This window comes from Castor canadensis, chromosome 4 (assembly GCF_047511655.1).
Source record: "Castor canadensis chromosome 4, mCasCan1.hap1v2, whole genome shotgun sequence".
NCBI lineage: Eukaryota > Metazoa > Chordata > Mammalia > Rodentia > Castoridae > Castor > Castor canadensis.
In genome coordinates, this window is record NC_133389.1 from 53,077,014 (window position 1) to 53,103,628 (window position 26,615).

The 26,615-nt window shown below is 40.4% G+C and overlaps 1 protein-coding gene across 4 annotated transcripts in view; it reads left to right on the forward strand.

The window, feature by feature from the left end:
* The first annotated feature begins 363 nt into the window (after window positions 1–363).
* The window catches only part of Ttc39c (tetratricopeptide repeat domain 39C), a 103,380-nt gene continuing 77,128 nt past the window's right edge, over window positions 364–26,615 (forward strand). Inside the window, exon 1 of one of the 4 annotated variants that reach the window (XM_074070191.1) lies at window positions 364–862. In XM_074070191.1, the coding sequence (XP_073926292.1) occupies window positions 705–862 (158 nt within the window). In that variant the 5' untranslated portion in view covers window positions 364–704. Of the gene's footprint in view, window positions 863–15,008; window positions 15,124–26,615 lie in introns of those variants that run through there. The other 3 variants (XM_074070190.1, XM_074070189.1, XM_074070192.1) reach the window with 3 other exon arrangements.

The window sequence follows — 26,615 nt, forward strand, 5'->3', positions numbered from 1 at the left end:
TGCCACCCACCCACTCCGGGATTGGCTGCCTCGGTTCTAGTGGGCGGCCCCCGGGTTCGGACGAAGTTGGGGGTCGCGGGCGCCGGCTGCAGTGGATTTCAGGCACTGGTGTCCAAAGCCAAAGCCACCTGGTTCCTAGCCACGCGCTTTGCTGTGGTCCAGGCGGAGTTTACCGTCCCCTTGTTTAGACCTCCCGGTGCACCCCTGTCTTTCCCCCGAATTGGGAGGGTCTAGGGTTGTGACCTCGGGACCTCGCGTGGGCGGGAGCAGCCTTGGCGCGCTGTGGGCGGGCGGACAAGGGGCGCGGTGTGGGAACCGGGGGCCCGGGCGGCGCGCGGGGGCTGCAGGAAGCGGAGGCGGCCGCCGCTCGGGTACCGGCTCGGCGGGGCTTGGCGACACCCGGAAACGCATCGGGCTGCGCTGCGGGCGCCAGCCGGGTGCCTCGGAGGAGCGGGCGCCTGCTGAGTAATCCCGCGGCGGGTGGCGGGCGGAGGCCGGGTGCCCACCTCTCCCGCCGCGCTGCAGCCGGGCCGCGGCTCCTCCCTCGCGTCCCTCCGCCCCCGCCACCCCGCTCGGCTCGCTCGCTCGCTCGCTCGCTGGCTCGCTCGGCCCCGGGCAGGTAGAGCCGGGCTCCGGGCGCGCGCGGGGCCGCAGCAGCTGCTCCCGGACCTCGCCTCGGCCCAGCGCACGGCCTTTGCGCGCCCATGGCCGGCTCGGAGCAGCAGCGGCCGCGGCGGCGGGACGACGGAGACTCGGCCGCGGCGGCCGCGCCCCTGCAGGACGCGGAGCTGGCCCTGGCCGGCATCAACATGCTGCTCAACAACGGCTTCAGGGAGTCGGACCAGCTTTTCAAACAATACAGGTGACCCACGCGCCCTGCTCCCCAGCCCCGCCTCGAGCGCTCCACCTGCCAGAAGCCCCCTCCTCTCCCCTCGGTCACTAATCCCCGGTCGCCCTGTCGCCTCCCCGGGCTTGAGCTGCAGCCGGCGTTTCTGCGCCTTTGCCACATTTTCCCGTTCCACCCCATCCCCCGCTCCGTTGTCCTTTCCCTTCCTGGGACCCGCCGCGCGTCCTCGTTCTGCCGGGGTCTCTCTTCACTTCCCCCATCTCAGCCTGGTCCTCCCAAGGGTGCACAGAGTCTGCTTCTCTTTTCGCGGACGTCTTGTCCCCAGCCCCTTGGCTTTGGGACTGGATTATTTAAGGCAGCAGTGAGCCTGGGACTTGCAAGGGTTGTGACTCGCGTGCTGCCCGGGCCGCCTTTGTGACACGGAGCACACCAGCTGCTTGGTGCTGTTTTTTTTTTTTTTTTTTTTTTTTTTGCGTCTAGCATTGCTTTGCATTCTTGTGCATTCCAGACGCTTTTATTGTTCGAACACCACCGATATGCATAATTGCCATGCCGTGCAGGAATTTAAAATTTCAACCCAACTCTGCCCGCTCCTCTCTCTGGCGGTCTTGTAAAAACTCAGTCCTCCAGAGGAGTTCCTAATGCTTTTCAAGCGAACGCATTATATTAAGAATTTCTCTAACGTAAAGAAAGGAAGGAGAAAGTGGAGGGATTTAAAAAATACATAAGAATGGAGAGGGCAAGCACGTGTGTTCCGTTAATTTTTGTTTTTCTTTAAAAAAATAAAGTGAAAGAACTGAAGCCTGGTGGCTTCCTTCTGGGTGTGGGAGGAGCTTTCTTTTCACTGGGGACCAAAAGCATCCGTTTTCTGGTGTAGGAAGCAAGTTTGTGATTTTGCCCTGCAAGTGTGGACAAGCCCTAAGGCGGTGGATGAGCAGCTTTCCTGAACGCGTTTGAGGACCCTATGTATCGCACTTTTTGAGCCCCCGTGGTTTGTTTGAAGTGAAAGTACCGTGTGCACCTGTGATGGAGAGCTACAGTGTGTGTGTAAAAAAAATGAGACAAGAAAGATGCTAGTGATCCAGATCTGAAATTTAAAACCCCAGAGAGTGGTAGTTTCTACCCAGCCAAGCTGCCACATTCTCAGTGGCAAAAAGCACATGTCCTAAAACTATGAACTTTTCACTAAAGTCGTTTTACTTTGTTTTGTTTTGAGATAGGGTCTTGCTGTGTAGTGCAGGCTGGCCTAAAACTCTGATCCGTCTGTCTCAGCTGTGGTATTACAGGCGCCACATCTGGCTCTGAAGCCCTTTTACTTTTAAGGCAGCCCCCCACCGCGCCTGTATAAAAATGAAAATGAGTTAATTTTACTCGGAATATTTTATTTTTAAGGGAGATAATGGAGTTTAATTAAAGATTAAGGAAAGAAGTTACAAAAGGCCATGGTGGGGCTAGGCAGAAGCCGGAAGCAGAAAGTGGAATATTTTATTTTTAAAGCATATAAGTCTACTTTCAAGCTATTGTTTCATCGAAGACTGTTGATGGAGGATTGACACAATTTACTGGTGTCATAATATCTCTTGTAGTTATTTTAGTTCTCTGAATTATGAAAAAAAGTATCTCAATGTTTCATATACTACTCTGACTTTTTACGCTACCAGCTTGTGTTGTATGAGAAAGCAGTAGAGAAAGAGTCAAGTTTAGTTTTCAGTTGCTGATCAGAGAGTACTTGCGTATTTCAATTCCTCTTGCATTGAAATCTTCTGTGGTACTTATTTTACTTATTTCTTCTCCCCTCATATACTGTTTTGGTGTACTTAATTATTACCTCTATGGTACTACTGCTGTTACATTAAAAACATGAAAACTTTCTTATCTATACATTTTGTGCACTGGCAATAGAGGGCAGATGGAATGCTCTGGCATCAACAGTAGAGAGATGCACCTTGAGTGGTATTTCTCTGTGGATGATGGGAGGACTTACCCTGTGTGGCTAGGGGCTGTATGCTTATATTTTGAAAGGGAATTGAAGGTAAAGAAGAAGGAAAAAGAATTGTAATACTTCTCTGTCAAATACAAGTGCTAACACATTCCTTTATATATTCTCACTGTTCTTAAGATATGACAATTTTATAATGAAGGACCTTATAAACTCATTGTTTAGTGTGGGCCAGGATACAAACCTTTGGTTCTAAGTCAGAGATTTGCATTTTTTTAATAACATGCATTTTGCCATTCTGCCTGTCACACTAAATTTATCATATGTTTGTAACCCTCCCTGTGACCTTATTTTCCCGCATTGCTTAGCTTTTTTAGGGGCAGTAGGAGGGAAGAAGACAGGATGACAGTCACAGCATTATCCTTCTTGTCAGCTTTCCCTTGCTCCACTGCTGTGTTTTATGTGAAGAGTTACTGCATTCTTCTTTCCTCTAAAATGTGCTTCTCATTCATGTTTTGAGAAGCACAATTGCAGAGATGTGGCCAGGAACTGGTGTCCAGTCACCAGGGTTCCAGCCCTAGTTTTGGTACTTTTGTAGCTGCTGTCTTTGGTTTCTCAAAATCTACTTCCTTGTCTATAAGAGTAGCAGTGATGATAATCCTGACATCACAGTATGTTGTTGAAAGGAAGAATCCATGGTATCTGGCAGAGGACAAACATCCAGTGAATGCTAACTGGCTCTGTGCTTGTTGCCTTTCACCTCTAGGATGGGGTCCTGTTTGTGACTGCATGGTTTCAGTACAAGATAAATTGCCCTGTATGTGGGTAGCTTTTATATTCAAAGCTTACATCAAGATTTGAGATCCTATTATGCATTAGGAAATTTCTCTCCCTGTCCCAAAGGTGCATGGACTAGCAGAAGTTGAACATTGACTTTATGAGAAATGTTTGAGAAACCCCTCTAGCTCAGTTTATCCCAGAAGAGGGACAGTCCACTTAGCAACTCTGTCTCCTTTTAACCATTGGATTGTCACAGCATCCCACCCTTCCCCTTACTGGAAAACCTTCCAAAGTTCTGTCCTTCCATTGAACAATTAAACATTTTGTATCTAGCATAACTGTAACATTTTTATTAAAGCAAGGTCATTTTTTCCTGTCATGTTACTGGAATGAAAAGTTTCAGCTACCTGGTAAAAAATGGTCACTTTGTAGAAACAGCTTATCTTGAAGGCCATTCTGAATTTGTGGAAAATCTGAATAATTCAGATATCATTCCTATGGGACTAGGAATATATGTACTATAGAGAGTTTCTTTTGAGATAATCAGTAAGTCCCTAATTGGGATTTCCAAATGGAGCTGCCACCTGTCTTGTGATTATAGTGATAATGTAGTGATGATGTAGCTGCTCTCTTGTTTGTGCTTAGCTTCTCTTGTGCACTTGGAGATGTTTCCCCAGAGATCAGGATGAATTTGTGCTGTGCTATGGTATAAATACAGTTTGTGTCCCCCAAGGGTTCATTGTGGTTAAAGGCTTGTCCCTAGCATGGAACATGGTCAAACCTTTAGGAGGTGACGTTTAATGAGAGGTTCTTAGGTCATTGGAGGTGTGAGAGATTTCTCATGCAACCTTTTGGTTGTTCTTTGGAGAAGGTTGTTACTAAAAGAGCAGCACTGCTACTCCCCTTCCCCTCCCCTCCCCCTCCCATCCCCTTCTGAGATGTGACCTTTGTTCTTACATAAGCTCCTGTCCTGATGCTCTCTGCCACACTCACCAGGAGCCAAACCAAAGGGGCCAGTGATCTTGGACTTCGAACTTACAGAATTTCAAGCTTAAATAAAATTATTTTCTTTATAAGTAGCCTGTATCAGGTATTTCATTACAGTAAAGAAAGGCTGACTAATACATGCTGCTTCAGGCCTTTTCTGCTTTGAGCCCATGTCATGTGTTGTGAATTCATGATGCTGATCCCCTGCTATCAGATTCCTGATCTTTTTTTAAAATTTATTTTTTGAATTAGCATACATTGATAATGCAAGGAGTTTCACTGTGATAATTCCATACACGCATACAGTGAGTGTACTTTAACAAATTTACCCCCTCCATTATATTCCCATTCCCCCCTCCTTTTTCAAATAGTGTTGGATGCCATTATACTGTCTTTATGTGTGTGTGTGTGTGTGTGTGTGTGTGTGTGTGTGTGTGTGTGTGTACTTTGATCCTCTTCAGCCCTCAGTATCTTTTTCCCCACCCCATCCCGGGATTCCTGAACTTTGTCTTTGGATTCAGTGCCCTAATCCATCAGTCCTCCCCCTACACACACACACATACACACACACACACACACACACACACACACACTCTCTCTCTCTCTCTCTCTTTGTCTCTCTCTCTCTCTCTGTCTCTCTCTCAGAATTGATGGCGGCTTGTGTGGCACATATTCAGATCTTTAGGGGCTCATTCACACAATAAGACTATGGGTGAGGTTGCAAGATGGTGCTAGATTTGCTGATAGTATGCTATAGGTAAGACCGACAGTGGTAGGGAGGGGACATAGGCATGGGTCACTGTAGCCTGCAGGAGCAGGGAGAAGCAGCATCTAGCTCAGCCAGGATGTTTTCCAAGGAAATGATGCCTGAGCTTCATAATAGTGTAGAAGTGAGTAAGTAGAAGGAAAAGGAGGAGTGGAGGAAGAGGAAGAGAATGTGAGAGCTGGCGAGGTTCAGCCACCTAGGTAAGGAAACAGTGCAAAACCCACACTGAGATGTGATCAGGCATTGGGAAAGGAGAGGGGAAGGACTACAAGCTGATCACTAGAATTAGGTTGTTGGGTTGGACAGCTTGTCCTATACCTGTTATTTTCTTCTCAACTGGTTGGCCCCTTTGCTGTGAGTCAGTGCTTTTATTTTTAGGGTTATTTGACTGTTAGGCATCTAGTTAACACACTATTCCCCATGACAATTGTGACAGTTGTCCGTAGTGCCCACAGTTAACTGTTGACTCTTTGGAACTTCTGGGTCCTACTGTCGTGATCTTTTTCCTCCTTTGACTTGAAATATTGCTTCATTTTTTAATCAGAAGACTGGTTGGAGTTGGGAGCACATGGAGCTGTAAGGGAGACATTTGGAGCTCCTGGCCCCAATGAGCTTTTGTTTTTATGAGTTTTTATTTCTAAAGGCCTACCAGAGGCCTTCCTCTTGTGTCCACCATCCCATCTGCTTTCATTCTTGGCATCTTTTTTGACCCTAAAACATTTATAGTTCTTACCTTGCCAGTACTACATTATTTAAAAGTCATTAAATTAGTTATTGCCAATTAAAATAAGCATAGTAGAGTATGGGCTTAGCATATATGAATCCTTGGGTTCAATCCCCAGCACCAAAAAACAGAAGAAGCATTCCAGCATCCCTACCCCAAATACTTAGAGGGACAGAAGCACATTCAGGTGCCGGCTGGTGTTTTCTGGATACTTTGCTAGCTTATAGACAGCAGTCTGGCTCTGCCTAGCTACAGACTCTCTGGAAGAGTCCATATGTACAGAAATAAAAGAAAAGGAGAAGCAGTGACAGCAGAAATGGTTTAAGAGAAGTGGTGGGAAAGACAGGAAATTCATGTTGTTTTTTTCCCTCAACTCATTGTGTTTGTAAAAAAGATCTTTTTTTCCTCCAACTGTTGTACTGTAGATCCAAATTAAATACCCGTTAAAGATTCATTGAGCTTAACTGGGATTCTTAAAAAAACAAACAAACAAACAAAAAAAACAGTGAGAGAAGCTTCCTGTAGAATAAAGAAAGGCTTTGGAGGAAATGATCAGCAAAAAAAAGAATACTTCTGCCATGGCACATGTATGTGTGAGCAGTCGTACAGACTCAGAGTTAAAGATGTGAACCTGTCAGAGAATCTGTGTGTTTAGTCACTTCTGGGTTAACAACTAGTTCAGTGAGATACCTTGTTTTCCTAAGTTAATTGAGAGAAGTGATATAAAGTGAAATGAAGTTTTGATGAAACTAGGAAAAAAAAGGAGAGAGAAGCTTAGAACACTTTGTATTCTAGTTACACTAAACCACTCATAGGTCCCCAAGTACATTACGACATTTCAGGAGTCTTACCTTTTACACAGGCTGTTTTAGTTCTCAAAATACCATTTTCGCACCCAGGCTTCTTTGCTAGGATAATCCTCCTACTTACTCAGCAATAGCAGTGCGACTCTCAAGAGGCTAACGCTAAGAAGGATTCAAGAAGTGTGCAAAAGAAGCACAGAAAGTTGATGGCTGCATAACCAAGATGAATTTACCCATGATTTCAAAACTGCCTAGTGCTAGTTCTGCCTTCTGAAGGGGGCTGAGGGGAGTAGGGAGGATCTGATCTCTGTTGTATATAGTAGCTCCCCCTTCTCAGTGGTTTAAGCTACCCAAAGTCAACCATATTTTAAAAATATTAAATGGAAAAATTCTAGAAATAAACAATTCCTAATTTTTAAATTACTTATTACAATATATTTTTATAATTCTTCCATTGAATTATTAGTTATTGTTAATCACTTACTGTCCCTAATTGATAGATTAAACTTTATCATAGGTGTGTCTATGTAGGAAAAAAGCATAGTATCATCTAATTCAGTACTGTCTGTGGTTCAGGCATCCACTAGGGGTCTTGGAACGTATCCCCAGAAAATAAAGGGGAGGGTCTCAGCACTTGCTCTGTTTCCAGCACTCTAAGTTCATGAGTGTGCTTATTCTCTAATGGGGAAATGCACCCAGTTACTGAAAAAGTAACTGGGAAGGCATTTCTATATAAAGTTATTCATCAATTTGCTGTGTAAGAAGAGCAAGTCATGACTTCTCGACAACGATTTGCAGGTTGAGTCTTCACTTTTTATATGAAGATAGGGGCAGGTTGCCACTTACTCCCCTTGCTAAGGTTGCTTTCTCCATCTCTTCCTTCTTGCTCAAGAATTTCAGAATACCAGAAATACACACATCTATACAATAGGTAGTTACTCCTGCCTCATAGAAAGACTGTCAGTTATTACAGAGAAAGCCCTACAGAGTTAGGAAGGATATTTCTCTTAGGATGCAGGTGTTCATGATCAGAGTCACTACTGCTACTGTGTACAGGACACAGGTGAGAAGCCAGTCTTTCTCTCAAGACTCAGTGTCTTTATTTGAATCTGCCTCAGAATGATTTACTTCAGCACTTGCTCTTGTCCCAAGCTGTCATGTTTGTGAAATCACTGGTTAAGGTGACTTTTTAACAAAATGGTTTAAACAGAGTGGTTAAGTGCTAGATGGAGCTTGCTGGGTACTAGGCAGCACACACACCTTCTGGGTTTTTTATTCCATGGTCCCACCCCATCTTTGTGTGGGGTGTGTGTGTGTGTGTGTGTGTTCAGATTATCTTTCTTAAACACAGCAACATGAAGCAGCCTGCCTAAGATTACATAGCAGTAAATGGGAGTGCTGGGGTGAAAAGCAGGCCTGGTTCCAGAGTGGGTGTGACCATCGGGTGTGACTTCTCTTTTGTAGTTTTTACAGTAAAACGACTTTACATGTGTGCTGTCAAAACACTTTCAGAGCAAGTTTTCCGAGCAATATTCAACCCATACTCTGACACCCAGAGAGTGCCCATTAAGTCACCAGAGAGATCTGTCTTCAAGGAGCATGTTACCCAAGCTTTAGATTCTTGTGGCTTCCAGTCTTCTGTGTGATAAACTCAAAGTCCTGGCCTGGCATAAGATGTCCCATGGCCTAGTCTTGTCTGCTTCCTGGCCTCCCTCCTGTCCGCTCCACTGTGGTTGTGCAGAAATAGCTTGAATCATCCAACCAGATATATCTTATCCTTCGAGATGCAGTGTACTCCCCTGTATTCCTGCTCCTGAAGTGGTCACGTCTGCCTGGCCATGCAGGTGTAACTCTGGGGATCATAACTCTCTGAGTGAACTGTCCTCTGGCTCAGTGTTACTTCCAGGGATAAGGAAGTCAGCCTCCCTGGTGGGCTTTCACTTCTCTCGTCTAGATGCTTTCAGGTTCTGGGGCTTTCCCTGGGTGCTGCTACAACAGACTCAGAGTACTTTACCTCCTTGACAGAAAGTGTAACTTCCAGACCCCAAAAGCCCTGCTCCGCCTTATAGGAAGAACCTGTGTCCGGAAGAACCTGGTGGCTGGAAAGTGATGCTTTCTAGAGCAGCAGCTAATGCCTGTTTTGGGTGACATTTTGTAATTCCTTCTTTGTGATCCTAAAATAAAATTGATAGATGACATAAACTACTAAAACATACATCTAAAATTTTTTTTTAATTTTTATTGTTTTATTATTCATATGTGCATACAATGCTTGGGTCATATCTAAAATTAATAGAATGCTCAAACAGTATAAAGAAGTAAAAAAGAAATTCATAATACAAATTACATATATTTTAAAATTTAAATGCTCAGCACACCTTCATCAGAATAGAAAATGTAGTTAGATGCTTATAACTGTGTGTAATGAGCAAATTTGGATTTAAGAGGAAGAAGATAAGGAGCCATTGCACTGAGGTAGAGAAATAAGAGGACAGCAAAATTTAACAGGAAGTAATAGCAAATTTGTCTGTACATATTAAGAGAAAGGGGGAGACCTAACTAAGGAGGAAAAACTGGCTGAGGTCAAATACAGACTGTTTAAGTGAAGGAAATGAGAAGCATGATATTTCTGCAGTGAGCCAGGCTACCTTAGTCAGGATGGTGTCAGAATAATTAGGTCCCTGTGTTAGGAAATGGGATGCATCCTGACAAAGTATCTCAGAACACATAGCTCACATCTTAAAATCCCTCCACAAACCAAGAGTTTTAGGGATTGTTGCCTTTAACAGGTATTCAGGATTAGAGGCTGAATTGAAAAAAAAAAAATGTAGGCAAGTTGGGCAGTATCAGAGTAAGGTTAAGAAATAGGAACCAAACCCAAAGTAAGTAATTTTAGTATGTAATTTTCATGACATAAATTTCAGTATGTTACAAATTCTTAAGAATATTGAGTGGCAAAAATGAAATAAATTGAACAGTGGCATTCATTGCTATCCAGTATTTCATGTATCTTCAATAATTTATTGAATTTTAAATATATTAATAGATTTCCATATCCCTGTTAAAACCTGGCATATATCATAACTACAGCGGCAGACTAGTACAGCTTTGTGGTGTGTTGGTCACTCAAAAACCACAGGCAGTGTTGCTGTTGGGGCCACAGGTCCTCTAAAATAATGAGCAAGTCTTGCTCAAGTGTGTATTTAAATAGTGTAATACACTTGGCCCTCTGTGGGATTCCACACTCAAGGATTCAACTAGCCAAAGATTGAAAATATTTGAAAACAAGTTCCAGAAAGTTCCAAAAAAACAAAACTTGAATTTGCTGTGCCCCTAAATGAAGTGATAAGCAGCATTGTGCTAGAATATTATAAGTAATCTAGAGATGATTTAACATATATGGAGAGGGGACTGGTGGAGGGGCTCAAGTGGTAGAGCACCTGCCTAGCAAGCATGAGGCTCTGAGTTTAACTTCTGATATTGCCAAAAAAAAAAAGTATATGGGGAGGATGTTCATAGGCTATTTGCAAATACTCTGCATTTGAGCCCTGGGGTCCTGGCAACCAGTCATATTCAAATGCCAGAGACAACCGTATTTTGCATTTCTGTGTAAACATAAGTAGGTTCTAGAAATAATTGTAAAGTTGTTATCCCCATAGACTTCCAAGAGATGTGGGACAGTGTGCCTGATGATCTCACACACTGCAGAAACTTGGCGCTGTTTCGCTACGGTTGTCTGGTCATCCACAAGCAGTCCCACGGGTTCCCAAAATACCTCCATGGACAAGTACTGAGCTAGCAGGTTCAGAATAGGGTTAAGTCTTTGCAGCTGAATCCCTGAACTGCCTGGAACAGCATCAGTGTGGTCTTCCCGCTGACAAACTTGGCTTCAGAAAGAGGAGAGCCATTCACTCTGTCACTAACACTGAAGGAACATGGTAGAGGAGGGAGCACCTCCTTTGTGTCTGTGACTCCAGGTCCAGACAGGTGGAGGTTTGCTGCGAGGATGAAGAGCTCCAGTGTTGGGCCCCATGGGTTAGTGCCCCTGAGTGCTGGTTTTCCCTGGTGACAACTCATGCTGTTTCTAGGTCCAAAACAGCTCCAGGAAGGAAGGTCAGCCTTAGTTCCTCTGCCCCTCACCATGTGGATGGAGAACCACTGGGGTCTCTTCCCTAGATTATGGGAATGGTGTCTTTCCAGCCTTATGTAACTTTATTTCAGAGGCCTGGATTCTTGCCCTAGCCCTACCAAAGTTTTAATAGCTGAAATTTAGGGAACATAATGGTCTGTGTCCTTTCCAGGAAGCAAGCAAGCATTTTGCTATATTCATTACACAAATAAAAAACAAGGGTTTTTTTTTGTTTTTGTTTTTGTTTTTGTTTTTTAAATTAAAGAGTCAAAGCTCCAGGAATTGGCAGTTGCCCTTAAATTACTTAGCCAAAGAGACCATGAAAATGATTCTTCTACAGTGTGATGGAATAGGGCAGAAAGTGTTCTGTCCTGTTTGTACTTAGAAGCAATGAGTAGGGGGAATCCCCATACAATTGCATCTTTTGATAGGATACAGATGTGTAGAGCTTTCTCTGGTTCTATGCTCAACCATGATCGTCAGCCACATCCCATGATATGTGTTAGCTCAACCTGTTCTTTCATGCTGATTGTAACATAATTTTCCTTGATGGGTGGGGCTTTTCTAGCAAATTCAAGTCTGACCATGATTCTTGTCACTCTGAGTACCTGTGTTGAGTGTTGCTTGCTGATTGCCACGTGTTAGCCCACTTACCATTTGGGTAGCTGCCCTTTGCTTTGTAATTATACTTTCTTGGCTCATGTCTGAGGCAGCACTCTTTGAATTTTACTTCATGCAAATTATTCAGCCACAAAATAACCATCAAAGGCAATAGATTTGTAAATAATTGTGTCATTTTATCTCTATTACAAATAAAGCTCTTTGGTACTATTCTAACAGGACAGAAAAAAGAGGGGGGGATGACATTTTGTATCTAAATTCAGGTTTAATTTGCTAAATGGCAGAGCCTCATTAAAGAAGCAATTGAATTAAACTAAAATCCATGCTTCATAGCCTCTGTAGGATTGTTCCTAATAGGATGAGTCACTATCAAAGCTTTGAGTGTTTTTCCTCCCTCATTTTGAACTGTGAATTGCAAAACCTCAAGTTATGTATTTTGGATCTTTATGGATCTTTGGAACAAGAAAGAACTTGGTACCCTTGTGTTTTGCAAATCATGTTCCCGTCTTCTTTATTTAATTATAAAATAAAGAAGTAGGTTGAATTTATCAGCTGCATGCTGGTCCTGGGTGACTCGAACTCTTCCAGGCTAGAATGGGGCTGCTTAGAGGCCTGCAGTTGTTGGAGTAATTGAACTTCTGATTCTTCTCCACATTATTGTCAGGTTCAAATCAATTTAATTCTCAGAAAAGAGTTTTGTTTCCATCTGAAATGCCATTTGCTTCAGCTGTCAACCATGTGGATCCAAATGTGTTTTGGTTATTTCTGTATTGATGATTGATGAGATACTCATCAGTTTGAATTATCAAAATTACAGATTGAGCTAGAAATTACTCTTTTTGAAATAGCACAGAAGGAGAGTGAGGTGGGCAGGGAAGGGGTCTTGGGAGAGGAAAATGACCATCTAAAGTATTTTAGCCAAGTGTGGGCACCTATGATGGTGGACTTTGTAGAGATTCTTGTTCTGGAGAAATTGCCAGTGACAACTGCAGAAATGACAAGAAAGGAGAAAATGCTTGGGTGTTTTTCAGTAGCTCTGTGTAGCATCTTGCATCTGAGCTGGACTTTTGAGAGAATAATTAAGGTAAATTAAAATTGGAAGTTTTTCTTTTGATAGAAGACAGTTGAATAGTAAAACAACAAAACCTCATCAAAGAGCTATTAAAATCTAAGGAAACTTATGAATAATGAAGTAAACGTAAATGAAATTTTCTTAACGTATGTTCTACTAAAAATGAAAGGAAAAATATAGATACCTTCATGAGTAACCAACAACTATGAAATTCAGAGTTAGTTACTAGAAACTAGTTTATTAAAAATTTTACCATGAAGAATGTGTCCAGTTTCACTTTGAAAAGCTTTTTAACTGAAACGTAGCATAATCCCTTTAAGATATAAATAATTATTAAAAATAAGTTAGTGTTTGGATTGCCTGTGTAAATAGATGTATATATTCAATTCTCAAAGTATTCATGCACTTTGTAGGTTATTGCCATATATAATAAGGGAACCATTTTTATTTCTTAAAGATGAGAAAACAATGAAAAAAATCTTGATGAATTTTGTTACTTTTTAAAGTAGTCCATAAAAGATAGGTTGGAAAGACTTTTCAGTGAGTTGATGAAATGTGGTTTGAATGTTTTCTTCGTAAGTTGCTTAACCATCCTAGCTTGGTGTGCTAATAGTATAAAATGGAGTGGTTGATCTTCTTATCTATTTGTATGATTTAAGGTAGAGAAGGGACTAATGCCAGCCAATAAGTTAGGAAGGTATTGATACATATTAATGATATTAAGGAAAACTAAAAACATTAGCTATTTAATCTCTAAAACTATTTTCAGAATATATCAGTAACTCTAAATGATCATCAGGGTTGATCAGTAAATGAATAAGAATAAGCAAGACTAGAGAGAAACCTGAGTAAAATTAGAAACAGTACAGTCTTACAGCCATACAGTAGCTACTGATCTTTGTTTGAATTATTACACGGGCACAGAATGGCAGAGAGTGAGGATCAAGTGAATAATGAATATTTACTGTTATTGAGCCACTGTGCCATATGGATTTTACCCTTACTTCCAGTTCTCTCTATAGTCCTGTGCTGGGTAATTTTGGTTGTCAACTTGACTGGATTGAGGGATGCCTAGAGTATTGATAAAGCACACTTCTGGTATGTCTGTGAAGATGTCTCCAGAGAAATTGGCCTATGGCTCAGCTACCTGAGTGGGAAAAATCTGCCCTGATGTGGTTGGTACCACCAAAGAGCTAGAAAGCCAAGTGGATAGAAAAAGCAGAAGGAGTAAATGAACTCTTATTTGAGCTCTCCCCTTCTTTTAGTGGGTGCATTTCCCTGTCTTTGGCACCCAGAGACATCAGACTCTAAGTTCCTCAGCGGCTGTACTTGTACCAGCAGCTCAACAGTGGGCTTTTAGGTCTTTGGCCTTGGACTGAGGCTGCACCATTGGCCTCTCTCATTCTGAGCTTCCTGCTTTTTGGACTGAGCAGTTACCAGTTTCCTTGGCTGACTAGCCTGCAGACTGCCATTTTAAGACTGTCTAACCTCTGATCACATGATTCAATCTGATAAATGCCTCTTACGATGATAGTTATACATTGAATTAGTTCTGTTTCTCTGGAGAACCCTGACTAATGGAAGCCTTGAGGATAGTACTCTTATTATTACTTTGCACGTGACAAATCTAAGGCCTACTGAATCCAAGTCTAAAACATAAGTGGACGATCTTCCCTTAGCCCTAGAGTGCTTGTTCTTTCCCTTGCTTCCTCCAAAGAAACCTTATTGTTATACTGAAGAGTACTGAAGAGTATGGCTCAGATCCAGTGCTATTACAGGTCAATTGTTTAACCTTGATGTCCAGCGAACCTGGTCTTCTTCTAGTGCTCCTTTGCATGGTGGATGGCACCACTTGAAACCTGGTTATGCACACCACAATCTTGAAGACCCGCCTGGTCTGCCTGTTTTTATCTCCCAAGTGCAACTGAAATGTATTCTCTCACAGTTCTGGAGGTCAGAAATCTCACATCGGCTTCACTGGGCAGAAACTGAGGTGCTAGCAGGATCATGCTCCCTTTGGAGGCTCGTGGGGAGAAGCCTTTGCCTGCCTCTTCTAGTTTCTGGCAACTGCCACACTCCAAAGGTGTGGCCACAGTCCCTCCAACCTTCAAAGCCCATGTCTTCAAATCTCTTCTGCTCCATTTTCATAATGCATATAAAACCTCCCTTACTTCCCTCTTACACGATGCACATGACTGCATTTAGGCTTGCCTGACTAATCCAAGATCATCTCTCCATCACAAGATCCTTACCTTAATCACATCCACATGGTTCCTTTATTAACCATTTTAACTAACACTTAGAGGTTCCAGGGTTTAAGAGGACCATTTTTCTGTCTACTACAGAGGTCATGAAAACATTTTCAGCGGAGCAGCATGGAATTAAGACTCGTGTTTAGAAAAGATCACTCTGTGGAGGTGGAGAAGAGAAACTGAGGATATGTGAAGCCAGCTGGGTAAGGACTACTGTCCAAGTGGGAAGTAAGGGTGGCTTGGACTAGATGGACAATTATAGGCGTGAGCCACAGGCTCCTGACTGGTGGCTCACACCTATAATCCTAGCTACTCAGGAGGCTGAGATCAGGGGAATCACAGTTCAAAGCTAAACCCAGCCAAATAATTCGTGAGATCCTATCTCGAAAGAACCCTTTATAAAAAAGGGCTGGTGGAGTGGCTCAAGGTGTAGATCTTGAGTTCAAACCCCAGTACCACAAAAAAAAAAAAAAAAAAAAAGGTAATATGCATGGATTTCAGTTTCCAGAGTTTACTTAAATAACACCAATCCCCTTAATAACCTGGTTTAAATTTCAGCTACCCCTGTGTAGTAAGAATAAGTGTACTTAAGCAGCCAGGGTTTCAGACCACATATCACTGTGTATGTAACAGATGTGTATCATGCTTAGCAACCAATCATGTCACTTCTTTCAAAGTCTGCTGTAATTGGTTACTGCTTCTCCATAGTAGTCTCTTCATACATAGCCAAGTGTGCAGTTGTTTTGTCTGCTGGTCTCCTATGGATAAGCCTGATGACATTTTTCAAAAATGGATAATTGAAAGGGAATTAGCCAGCAAAGATCAAACAGCAGCAAAGAAAAAAGTAATAATGTTAGAAGTAAAATTGCAATACAATATAAATAGAAGGAATAGCTAACCTGGGTATGTTGACGCTGCCATTGTAGGAAGGACTCTACATAAGCAGCCACAGGCACTTCGTGAAGGTGAGTTTATCCAGTAAAGAAGGAAAGTGGTTGTAGGGTAAAAGATGAAGATGTCCCACAGAAAGTAAAGTGATGGATGCTGGTACCAAAAAACCTCACGTTAAAGGGACTCTCAAAGATATTTCATGACACTGGAAGCACAATAGCTAAAATGTTAGAAGCTGACCCAACCTTTGTAAGGAGTATCACAATTCAAATGAAGATGCTTGCTCTGCATCCTAAGGTGTTTGACAAGAAGTCAACCCTGTTTAAACTACTCTTAACAGTGTTTTTCACAAAAAAAGAAAAACCCTTTAATAGTCAATGTTTCCAGTGTTTTAAATTATAGCCTAAATAAGTATTTATTTTTTTCTTTTACCTGTTTGTTTATAATCAATAGTCATAGATTTTTAAAATGTTTTTAAAAATTATTTATAAATTAGTATATGTACATAAGATACAAATTTACCATTTTAATCATTTTGAGTGGATAGTTCAGTAGCATTAAGTTCATTCACGTTGCTGTTCAACCATCATAAGCATCCATTTCTAGAACTTTTGTGTCTTCCCAAACTGAAACTCTGTGTCCATTAAACACTCTCTTCTCATTGCCCCTTTCTCCAGTTCTGGCAGCCAACATTGTATTTATGTCTCTAAATTTGACTCCACTAGATACCGTATATAAATGGAATTGGATAGTATTTGTCTTTTTGTACCTGGCTTGTTTTATGTGGCATGATGTCCTCAAGATTCAACTGTGTTACAGCACGTACCAGAATTTCCTTTCTTCCTAAGGCGAGTAATGCCCCTTTCTTTACGTACCACATTTTGCTTATCCATTCATCCACCAAAAGACACTTGGTTGCTTCTACCTTGTGGCTATTATGAATCATACTGCTGTGAACATGGGTATGCAAATACCCATATGAACTCCTTTGAGTTTTTAAAAAAAAAGTATCTCACGTACCAGAAGTGAGATCATTGAATCGTACGGTAATTCCATTTTTATTTTTTAAAGGAGCTACTATTTTTCCCATAATGAGATTCCCATAATGAGATACCATTTGTATTCCCATCAGAAGTGTGTAAGGATTCTAGTTTCTTCACATTTTCACCAATACTTGCTTTTTGTTTATTTTTTGTTCAGGTTTAATAACCATCCTGACAGGTGTGAGGTGGTATCTGATTTGCATTTCTTTAATGATTATTCATGTTGAGCATCTTCATTTGCTTGTTGGCTATTTGCATATATTCTTTGGAGAAAGGTGTACTCAGGTCTTTTTCCCATTCTTTAATTGAGTTGTTTAGATTTTGTTGTTAGATTGTGGGAGTACTTTATATATGCTGCCTGTTCATTCCTTATTAAATATATGACTTGCAAATAGTTTCCTCTGTTCCATATAGCCCAAATGTAGATGTATTTTCTTTTTTGTCTGCACTTCTGATTTCATATCCAAAAAATCATTGTCAAAATCAGTGTCCACGAAGCTCTTCTATATGTTTTGTAGTTTTATAGTTTTAACTCTTACATTTAGGTCTTAGGTCCAGTTTGAGTTAATTTTTGTCTGCGGTGTAAAGTAAGGGTCCAATTTCATTCATTTGTATATGGATAGACACTTTCTGCAACACTATTTATTTATTTAATTTTTTAATGCAGTACCAGGGATTGAGCCCAGGGGCTCCCTAAAGCTAGGTGAGTGCTCTACCATTTGAGCTTCATACATTCTCAACTGTTCCACATTGTTTAGTGAAAAGATGTCCCTGTCACATTGAATGGTCTCAGCACCCTTTTAGAACATCATCTGACCATATTTGCAAGTTTATTTCTGGACTCTCTATTCTATCCTATTGTTCTGTATGTCTGTCTTTATGCTGTTACAACACTGTTATTACTGTAACTTTATAGTAAGTTTTGAAATGAGAAAATCAGGAAGTAACCTTTTTTAAATTATTTTGACCACTTGGAATCCCCTGAGATTCCATATGAATTTTAAGATGGATTTTTTTTCTATTTCTGCAAAAAGCCATCATTGCTATTTTGAAAGGGATTATGTTGAACCTGTAGATCTCTTTGGGTAGTGTGGACATTAAACAATGTTAAATCTTCCAGTCCATGAACGTGGGACATCTTTTTATTTATTGGTATCTTCTTATTTATTTATTTATTTTTTTATTCATATGTGCATACAATGCTTGGGTCATTTCTCCCCCCTTCCCCCACCCCCTACCACACTCCCTCCCTCTCCCCCCCACCCCCCTCGATACCCAGCAGAAACTATTTTGCCCTTATCTCTAATTTTGTTGAAGAGAGAATATAAGCAATAATAGGAAGGAACAAGGGTTTTTGCTAGTTGAGATAAGGATAGCTATACAGCGAGTTGACTCACATTAATTTCCTGTGCATGTGTGTTACCTTCTAGGTTAATTCTTCTTTTTTTTTTTTTTATTTGGAAAAGGGTTTCTAATCTTTTTTTTTTGTTTTCATTTTAATTTTTTTATTATTCATATGTGCATACAAGGCTTGGATCATTCCTCCCCCCTGCCCCCACCCCCTCCTTTACCACCCACTCCACCCCCTCCCTCTCCCCCCCACCCCCTCAATACCCAGCAGAAACTATTTTGCCCTTATCTCTAATTTTGTTGAAGAGAGAGTATAAGGAATAATAGGAAGGAACAAGTGTTTTTGCTGGTTGAGATAAGGATAGCCAAACAGGGAGTTGACACATTAATTTCCTGTGTGTGTGTGTTACCTTCTAGGTTAATTCTTTTTGATCTAACCTTTTCTCTAGTTCCTGGTCCCATTTTCCTATTGGCCTCAGTTGCTTTTAAGGTATCTGCTTTAGTTTCTCTGCATTAAGGACAACAAATGCTAGCTAATTTTTTAGGTGTCTTACCCATCCTCACCCCTCCCTGTGTGCTTTCGCTTTTATCTTGAGCTCAAAGTCCAATCCCCTTGTTGTGTTTGCCCTTGATCTAATGTCCACATATGAGGGAGAACATACGATTTTTGGTCTTTTGGGCCAGGCTAACCTCACTCAGAATGATGTTCTCCAATTCCATCCATTTATCAGCGAATGATAACATTTCGTTCTTCTTCATGGCTGCATAAAATTCCATTGTGTATAGATACCACATTTTCTTGATCCATTTGTCAGTAGTGGGGCATCTTGGCTGTTTCCATAACTTGGCTGTTGTGAATAGTGCTGCAATAAACATGGGTGTGCAGGTGCCTCTAGAGTAACCTGTGTCACATTCTTTTGGGTCTATCCCTAAGAGTGATATTGCTGGATCAAATGGTAAATCAATGTTTAGTTTTTAAGTAGCCTCCAAATTTTTTTCCAGAGTGGTTGTACTAGTTTACATTCCCACCAACAGTGTAAGAGGGTTCCTTTTTCCCCTGCATCCTCACCAACAGCTGTTGTTGGGGGTGTTGCTAATGATGGCTGTTCTAACAGGGGTGAGGTGGAATCTTAGTGTGGTTTTAATTTGCATTTCCTTTATTGCTAGAGATGGTGAGCATTTTTTCATGTCTTTTTTGGCCATTTGAATTTCTTCTTTTGAGAAAGTTCTGTTTAGTTCACTTGCCCATTTCTTTATTGGTTCATTAGTTTTAGGAGAATTTAGTTTTTTAAGTTCCCTATATATTCTGGTTATCAGTCCTTTGTCTGATGTGTAGTTGGCAAATATTTTCTCCCACTCTGTGGGTGGTCTCTTCAGTTTAGAGACCATTTCTTTTGTTGAGCAGAAGCTTTTTAGTTTTATGAAGTCCCATTTATCTATGCGATCTTTTAGTTGCTGCACTGCTGGGATTCCATTGAGAAAGTTCTTACCTGTACCTGTTAACTCCAGAGTATTTCCTACTCTTTCCTGTACCAACTTTAGAGTTTGTGGTCTGATATTAAGATCCTTGATCCATTTTGAGTTAATATTGGTATAGGGTGATATACATGGATCAAGTTTCAGTTTTTTGCAGACTGCTAACCAGTTTTCCCAGCAGTTTTTGTTGAATAGGCTGTTTTTTCTCTATCGTATATTTTTAGTGCCTTTGTCAAAGACAAGTTGGTTATAGTTGTGTGACTTCATATCTGGGTCCTCTATTCTGTGCCACTGGTCTTCATGTCTGTTTTTGTGCCAGTAGCATGCTGTTTTTATTGTTATTGCTTTGTAGGCTATAGTTTGAAATTGGGTATCGTGATACCTCCAGCATTGTTCTTTTGACTGAGTATTTCCTTGGCTATTCGTGGCCTCTTGTGTTTCCATATAAATTTAATGGTAGATTTTTCAATGTCTTTAATGAATGTCATTGGAATTTTGATGGGAATTGCATTAAACATATAGATTACTTTTGGGAGTATAGACATTTTTACTATGTTGATTCTACCAATCCATGAGCATGGGAGATTTCTCCACTTTGTATAGTCTTCCTGAATCTCTTTCTTCAGAAGTTTATACTTTTCCTTGAGAGGTTGTTCACATCCTTTGTTAGGTTTACACCTAGGTATTTGGTTTTTTTTGAGGCTATTGTACTTGGAATTGTTTTCATATATTCTTTTTCAGTTTGTTCATTATTAGTTTATAGAAATGCTAATGATTTTTCTATGTTGATTTTATATCCTGCTACCTTGCTGTAGCTATTGATGATGTCTAGGAACTTTTGAGTAGAGTTTTTTGGGTCTTTAAGGTATAGGATCATGTCATCTGCAAGTGGGGATATTTTGACAGTTTCTTTACCTATTTGTATTCCTTTTATTCCTTCTTCTTGCCTAATTGCTCTGGCTAGGAATTCCAGTACTATGTTGAATAGGAGTGAAGATAGTGGGCATCCTTGTCTAGTTCCTGATTTTAGAGGGAATGGTTTCAGTTTTTCTCCGTTAAGTATAATGCTGGCTGTAGGTTTGTCATATATAGTTTTTATAATGTTGAGGTACTTTCCTTCTATTCCTAGTTTTCTTAGAGCTTTTATCATGAAATGGTGTTGGATCTTATCAAAGGCTTTTTCTGCATCTATTGAGATGATCAAGTGGTTTTTGCCTTTGCTTCTGTTAATGTGATTTATTACGTTTATTGATTTTCATATGTTGAACCACCCCTGCATTCCTGGGATGAAGCCTACTTGGTCGTGGTGAATAATCTTTTTGATGTGTTGTTGAATTCGGTTTGCCAATATTTTGGTGAGGATTTTTGCATCAATGTTCATTAAGGAGATTGGCCTATAGTTCTCCTTTTTGGAGGTGTCTTTGCCTGGTTTTGGGATAAGTATAATAGTGGCTTCATAAAATGTGTTAGGCAGTTTTCCTTCCCTTTCTATTTCGTGGAACAGTTTAAGGAGGGTTGGTATATTTATATCTTCTTTAGTTCCTTTCAGTAGTGTTTTATAGCTTTCAGTGTATGAGTCTTTTATTTCCTTGGTTAACTTTGTTCCTGAGTGTTTTAATGCTTTTGATCTAGTATAAATGGGATTGTTTTCTTAGTTTCCTTTTTTTGCTTCCTCTCACCTAATTGCTCAGTCTAGAACTCTTAGCATTATGTTAAATAGCAGTGGTGAAAGTGGACACCCTTGTTTTGTTCCTGCTCTTAGAGTAAAAATGGTCTTTTACCATGTATGATGTTAGCTGTGGGTTTAGTGTTTTTACAAAAAAAGTTTTAAATACAGGACAGTAATGATTTCTATTCATTATTGCGCGTTCTGTATGGTACTTTCTAGGTCCCATACTACTGTGTGAAGCAAGGACTACCTGTATTCCCTAATGTAATATTTTTCCTTACTGCACTGTGCTCCTCGAGATTAAGAACTTTCTCTATTTTGCTCCAATTACACCCCCTGAATTTAGCTTAATATCTAGCATGTAATAGGTGCTCAGGAAATGATTTATGATATTTGTTTTAAACAGTTGTTTTGCTGGGGTCCCACTCTACATGCAATGCGTTCCCCATTTTTCAAATGTGTAAGATTCCTTGTGATAGGAAATTTGCCTGGGGTATTAGTAAGTAGTGTTGCATAGTCTCAGATAAACTGTCTCACCAGAAGAAATAGGTAAAACTACAAGTTGGTATCTTTCAAGTGATTTAAAGCTCATTTATATGTTAGATGCTGTGTCATTGACAGTTTATCACTTGGACACTAGATACAATTCCTTTTGATACACAAATTTCAGTACCAGTGTAAGGTAGTAGTGAAGTGTAGTTGGTGACAAGGCTACTATTGTGAGCTGAGTGCTTCAAGGATTGCGGAAAGGAGCTGGAGCACTTTATGTTAGCATGGGACTGCAGAAGGCAGGTACTATAGATTCTGTCACAAAAGACATTTTAGTTCTTTTCATTCTTCAGAATTTCATTTTTCTGAAAAACCTGCATAGTTTTTCAGAACCTTCCCTGCATGTGGATCTTCAGTCTAAGATCAGGAAAATTACAACAACAACAAAATGGCACTTGCTATATTATGTACTCGTGTTCCTGGAATAGTCAAATGCATGTATAATGGCAACCTTATTCTCTTAGAATTCAAAGCCTGATTCTATAGAAGAGTACTGTTTGTCTAAAATTGAAATTTCAAGAGTCAGGTGGCAGCTAGCAAACATGGAGCCCTAAATTCAAACCCCAGTACTGCCAAATGAAAAAACAAAGATAAAATACAAATTTCATTATTATTTTCACTTATAAGTTAAACATTTGTTAACTGTCTACTGTATTAAAGTCACCATGTCATATCCTGGGAAGAAACAAAGGTGAATACACCCATTCTCTGTCCTCAAAAAAGCCCCACTTTATGGAGGAAGAGCCACACAACATGTAATTTAAATGGAGTCCCTTCATGAGAATAATAATAATACCAGGCAGGTCTGTGGGTCAGCATGGGTTGTCATAACAAGATACCAAAGACTGGGTGGTTTAAATACAGGTTTACTTTTTAACAGTTCTGGAAGCTGGAAGTCTGAGCTCATGGAGCCATGGTCAGGATCTGGTACGCTATCTTCCTGGCTTGTGGATGGCACCTTCTCACTGTGTCCTCACATGGCCTTTTCTCTGAACATGGGAATGTACTTAGTAAGAGGAAGAGCATGAGAGAGAGATTTCTCTCTTCTTCTCTAGGCCACCAGTCTTCTCAGATTAGGTACCTGTCCCAGTGACCTCATTTAACCTCACTTATCTCCTGAAAGCTTCATCTTCAGATGCAGTCATGTTGGGAGTGAAGACTTCAGTGTGTAACATTTTTTGGGGGGGGAGAGGACACAATTCAGTCTATGGCAAAAAGAATACACAACACTTAGGGAGGACCTCCTTGCTGAGTGCTCTCATTCAGCCTTTCCTAAGAACCTTAAGATGGGGACTATCATTTCCCCTATTTTACAGATGAAGAAGCTTAATTCAGAAGAATTAAGTTGTTTTCCAAGGTCATTTACTTAGTAGAGTCAGGACTTGAATGTAGAGCTATGGGAATCCAGGAGCTGTTGAGAAGGTGCTCTGAGACTGAGTAGACTGAGTTAGGAAATAGCCTAAGGAGTACTGGGGCAGACTAGCAGTGTTGGACTAGGCAGGTGTTGTATTCAAGACAAGGTGTTTTGTGGGTGTAGGGTGTACATAGAGCTGTGTATCAGAAAGAATGATGGAGTTTGATTTGTGTAAGTGAGGTGGATTTGTACTGTGTGCAAAACCACAGTCTTAGCCTTGCCCCTTGGGTAGTAGACAGCTATTGGTGGTTTTTTAGCAGTAGAGTAGTATACAATTTTTGTTTTAGGAAGACAATACTGAGGTAGTATGCACAGTAAGTATAGGGACAGAAAACAAATTAGAGAGCAATTGTCATAGCCCAGGTGGGAACTGGTGAGGGTAGGGGAGACACATGGGAAAAATTTCAGGAGGTACAGTCAATAGTACTGTTTTGGTGTTGATTTGATTCAGGGTTGTGGGGGGAGGAAGAAGGAGGAATTGAGGTTTCTGGGTCACTAACTAGATGGTGCTCCCATTCAGAAAAAGAGAAGGAATACAAGCAGTGGAACAAGGGTTAAGTAATATAACGGTTTCTTAACCCATTTGTTGTCAGTTGGGGAATATTATCCCAAGTATTTTTCCTCTCTTGGGAAAGAAATATTTGTGATACTGAATCTTGGAAAAGAACTTGGAGTTTCTAGTTAAGTATATGGGAGGCTTTTTAGCCACCATAATTGGGACCACTAGTGAAAATTTAATTTCAAAAGTCAGTTAAAGCAGGAGATTATCAATATGAAGTAAGATCTAGAAAACATTTTCTTGTACTTTGGATGTAGAGCCAAGGCCTTTCCTTCATGAGTTTGCTGATAGAGTTTCAAATCTGCTGACTCCCATAAGCCACACCTGTAATGCGTTTCTGTGATTTTCAGTATTGGGGCAAGTGGAGCAAGAGGTTTAAGTCATTTGCAAAGCAACTTCTAAAGTCATCTGCCCTTTTCAAATCTTTCAAAGCACTTAAATATTTTTCAAACACAAAACACTTTTTTGTCACCTAATTCCATCTTTTTATGTAATAAACAATGGATTATTATAATTGCTGTCACAGGGCAATAGGCACAAACCCACTTGGGAATAATCACTAGGTTGTTCTCAGTAAGCATATGGCTTAACCAGTAAGCACAGGAGAAAAGCCCACTAGCTTGAGTGACCAGTAGGTGAAGGGCATCTATTTCTCTCCCTCTAATAGTGGTTAATCTGGAGATCTGAGGGAGTGGAGATTGGCTAAGTGAATTTCTGCTGTGTGTGTGTGTGTATGAGGTGGGGGAGGAAGATAGTAAAAGGACAACAATAGACATTGATTTGAAATGGTAGTACCATGTTTTTCAGGATTATGTTCTGAATTGCTGGTTATTTATGGCAGTTATGGAAAGAGGAAGTATAGATTATAGGAAGTATTATGTAAGGTAATTTAAAATGAAACTGATATTAGTGAAATTTCTCTGTAGATGTCATCGTGCCATGAAATGGCTCAAATTTAAGAAAAAGAAAGTAGGAGGTTCAAGGGACTGTTAAGTTACTAGAGAGAGATGAGTGGAAATACTTCTTTTTGAAAATCAGATTTACATCTGTCACTTCATAATTTATGACTTCTTAGATACCTAATGGCATCGGTTAAAATGATCATTGTTTCAGAGTGAGCCCCCCGGCTTCAGGCTATGCTAAAAGCACTGCCAATCAGAGCTTTGAAAACAGCCTGCACACATAGTCCATTATAGGAGAAACTCCGTTTTTTTTCTCTGGGTGATGGGATTAGCATTGATCAGCTAGCACAGGGCTGTGTGTGTGTGTGTGTGTGCGTGTGTGTTGGGGGTGGCTTTTGAGAATGCGTGATTCCACCTTGCAGGGAGCCTGTGTCTGGGCAATGGAGAACATGCCCAGTCAGTAGTCCAGGCCCAGGAGAGACATTTGCCAGCTCAAAAGAGTCTGGAAAAAAATGTAAGATGCAGCAAGCTCTTTGGTACGTGGGCCAACAAGAATATTGTCCTTTGTTGTTAGGTCAATGATAGCTAGTGATGGTGGAATATCTTAGGGTCCTCTTCCTTCTCTCTGTTTCCCTGATTTGCTTTTGTTATTTTAATAATGGAGAGAAATTGAGCCTCTTGATACTTGTAGTGGGCATATATCACTTTAAACATTTAAATTATTTTAAACATATAAAAGAGCACAGCATATTATAAATAAATTTGGATATCCTTCAAACTCATAATTAACAAATGTTAACTTGCCATATTCCCTTTAGATTTTAAAAAAGAATACATCACAGATACAGGTAAAGTCCCGTTCTCAGCCCAATGTAGTACCTTCCCTTCCCAGAGGCACCACTGTCCTCAAGTTGGTATGTGTCGTTTTCCTTAGTATTTCGTACTTTTGTTGCATGTTTCTAACTGTAAACAAAATGTAGGCTTCCATTTTTAAAATACAGATGAATATCCTCTATAGTTTGGATTTTTCCACCTAAGTTTTTATTTTTGAAGTCCACCGTGTTGATCTATATGAATTAAGTGTAATCATCTTAACTGTTGGGGTGAAGTGTTCTTTATAGGTAGGTTCCATTTTCTTAGGATTCCTAATAGTGCTTTGGTGAACTTCTTTGTACATGTGTTTACACACATGCACAAAACACTTATGTTTAGACATGGAATTGTTTCGTCAAAGTATCAATGGTACTAGTAAAAAATCTCTCTTAAAAGTGTTTTACAGGGCTTGTACTTTTCTCTTTGACTGCCTCTCCTCTCATTACATCTTACATAATTTTAATTTTCAGATGTAAAAACACTAACGAAGCAGAAATAACTATATTCTATAGATTTACACTGTAAATAAGATGTATGCCTAGTGACGTTTAGGATCTTAGGTTTTTTTCCAATTGGCCAGTTATTTATTGAACATAACCTGTGTGCTGAGGCATTGTGGGAGCTTCCTGTGCAATTTGAGAGAAAGTTCCATGACTCATAAAAATCTCTATGTAGTGCCTGAGTGCCTATTGGTGTTGAAATAAATTAAATTATAATAGAAGAAATAAGGCATCGTCTCTATGCATAGACAGTCTAGTTGGGAATATACAATATACACGTGTGACCTACATACATTTGTGAAGCAAACCTAAGGTAGTAGAAAATAATTTGTAGAACTGTAAATTTATACTTCAGTTCAAAAATTGTAGGATGGTATTACCAGGCATGGTAGCTCACTTCTATAATCCCCAGCTAGGAAGGATCAAGGTTCGAGAGGCCAGCCCTGGCAAAAAGATAGCAAGACCTCCT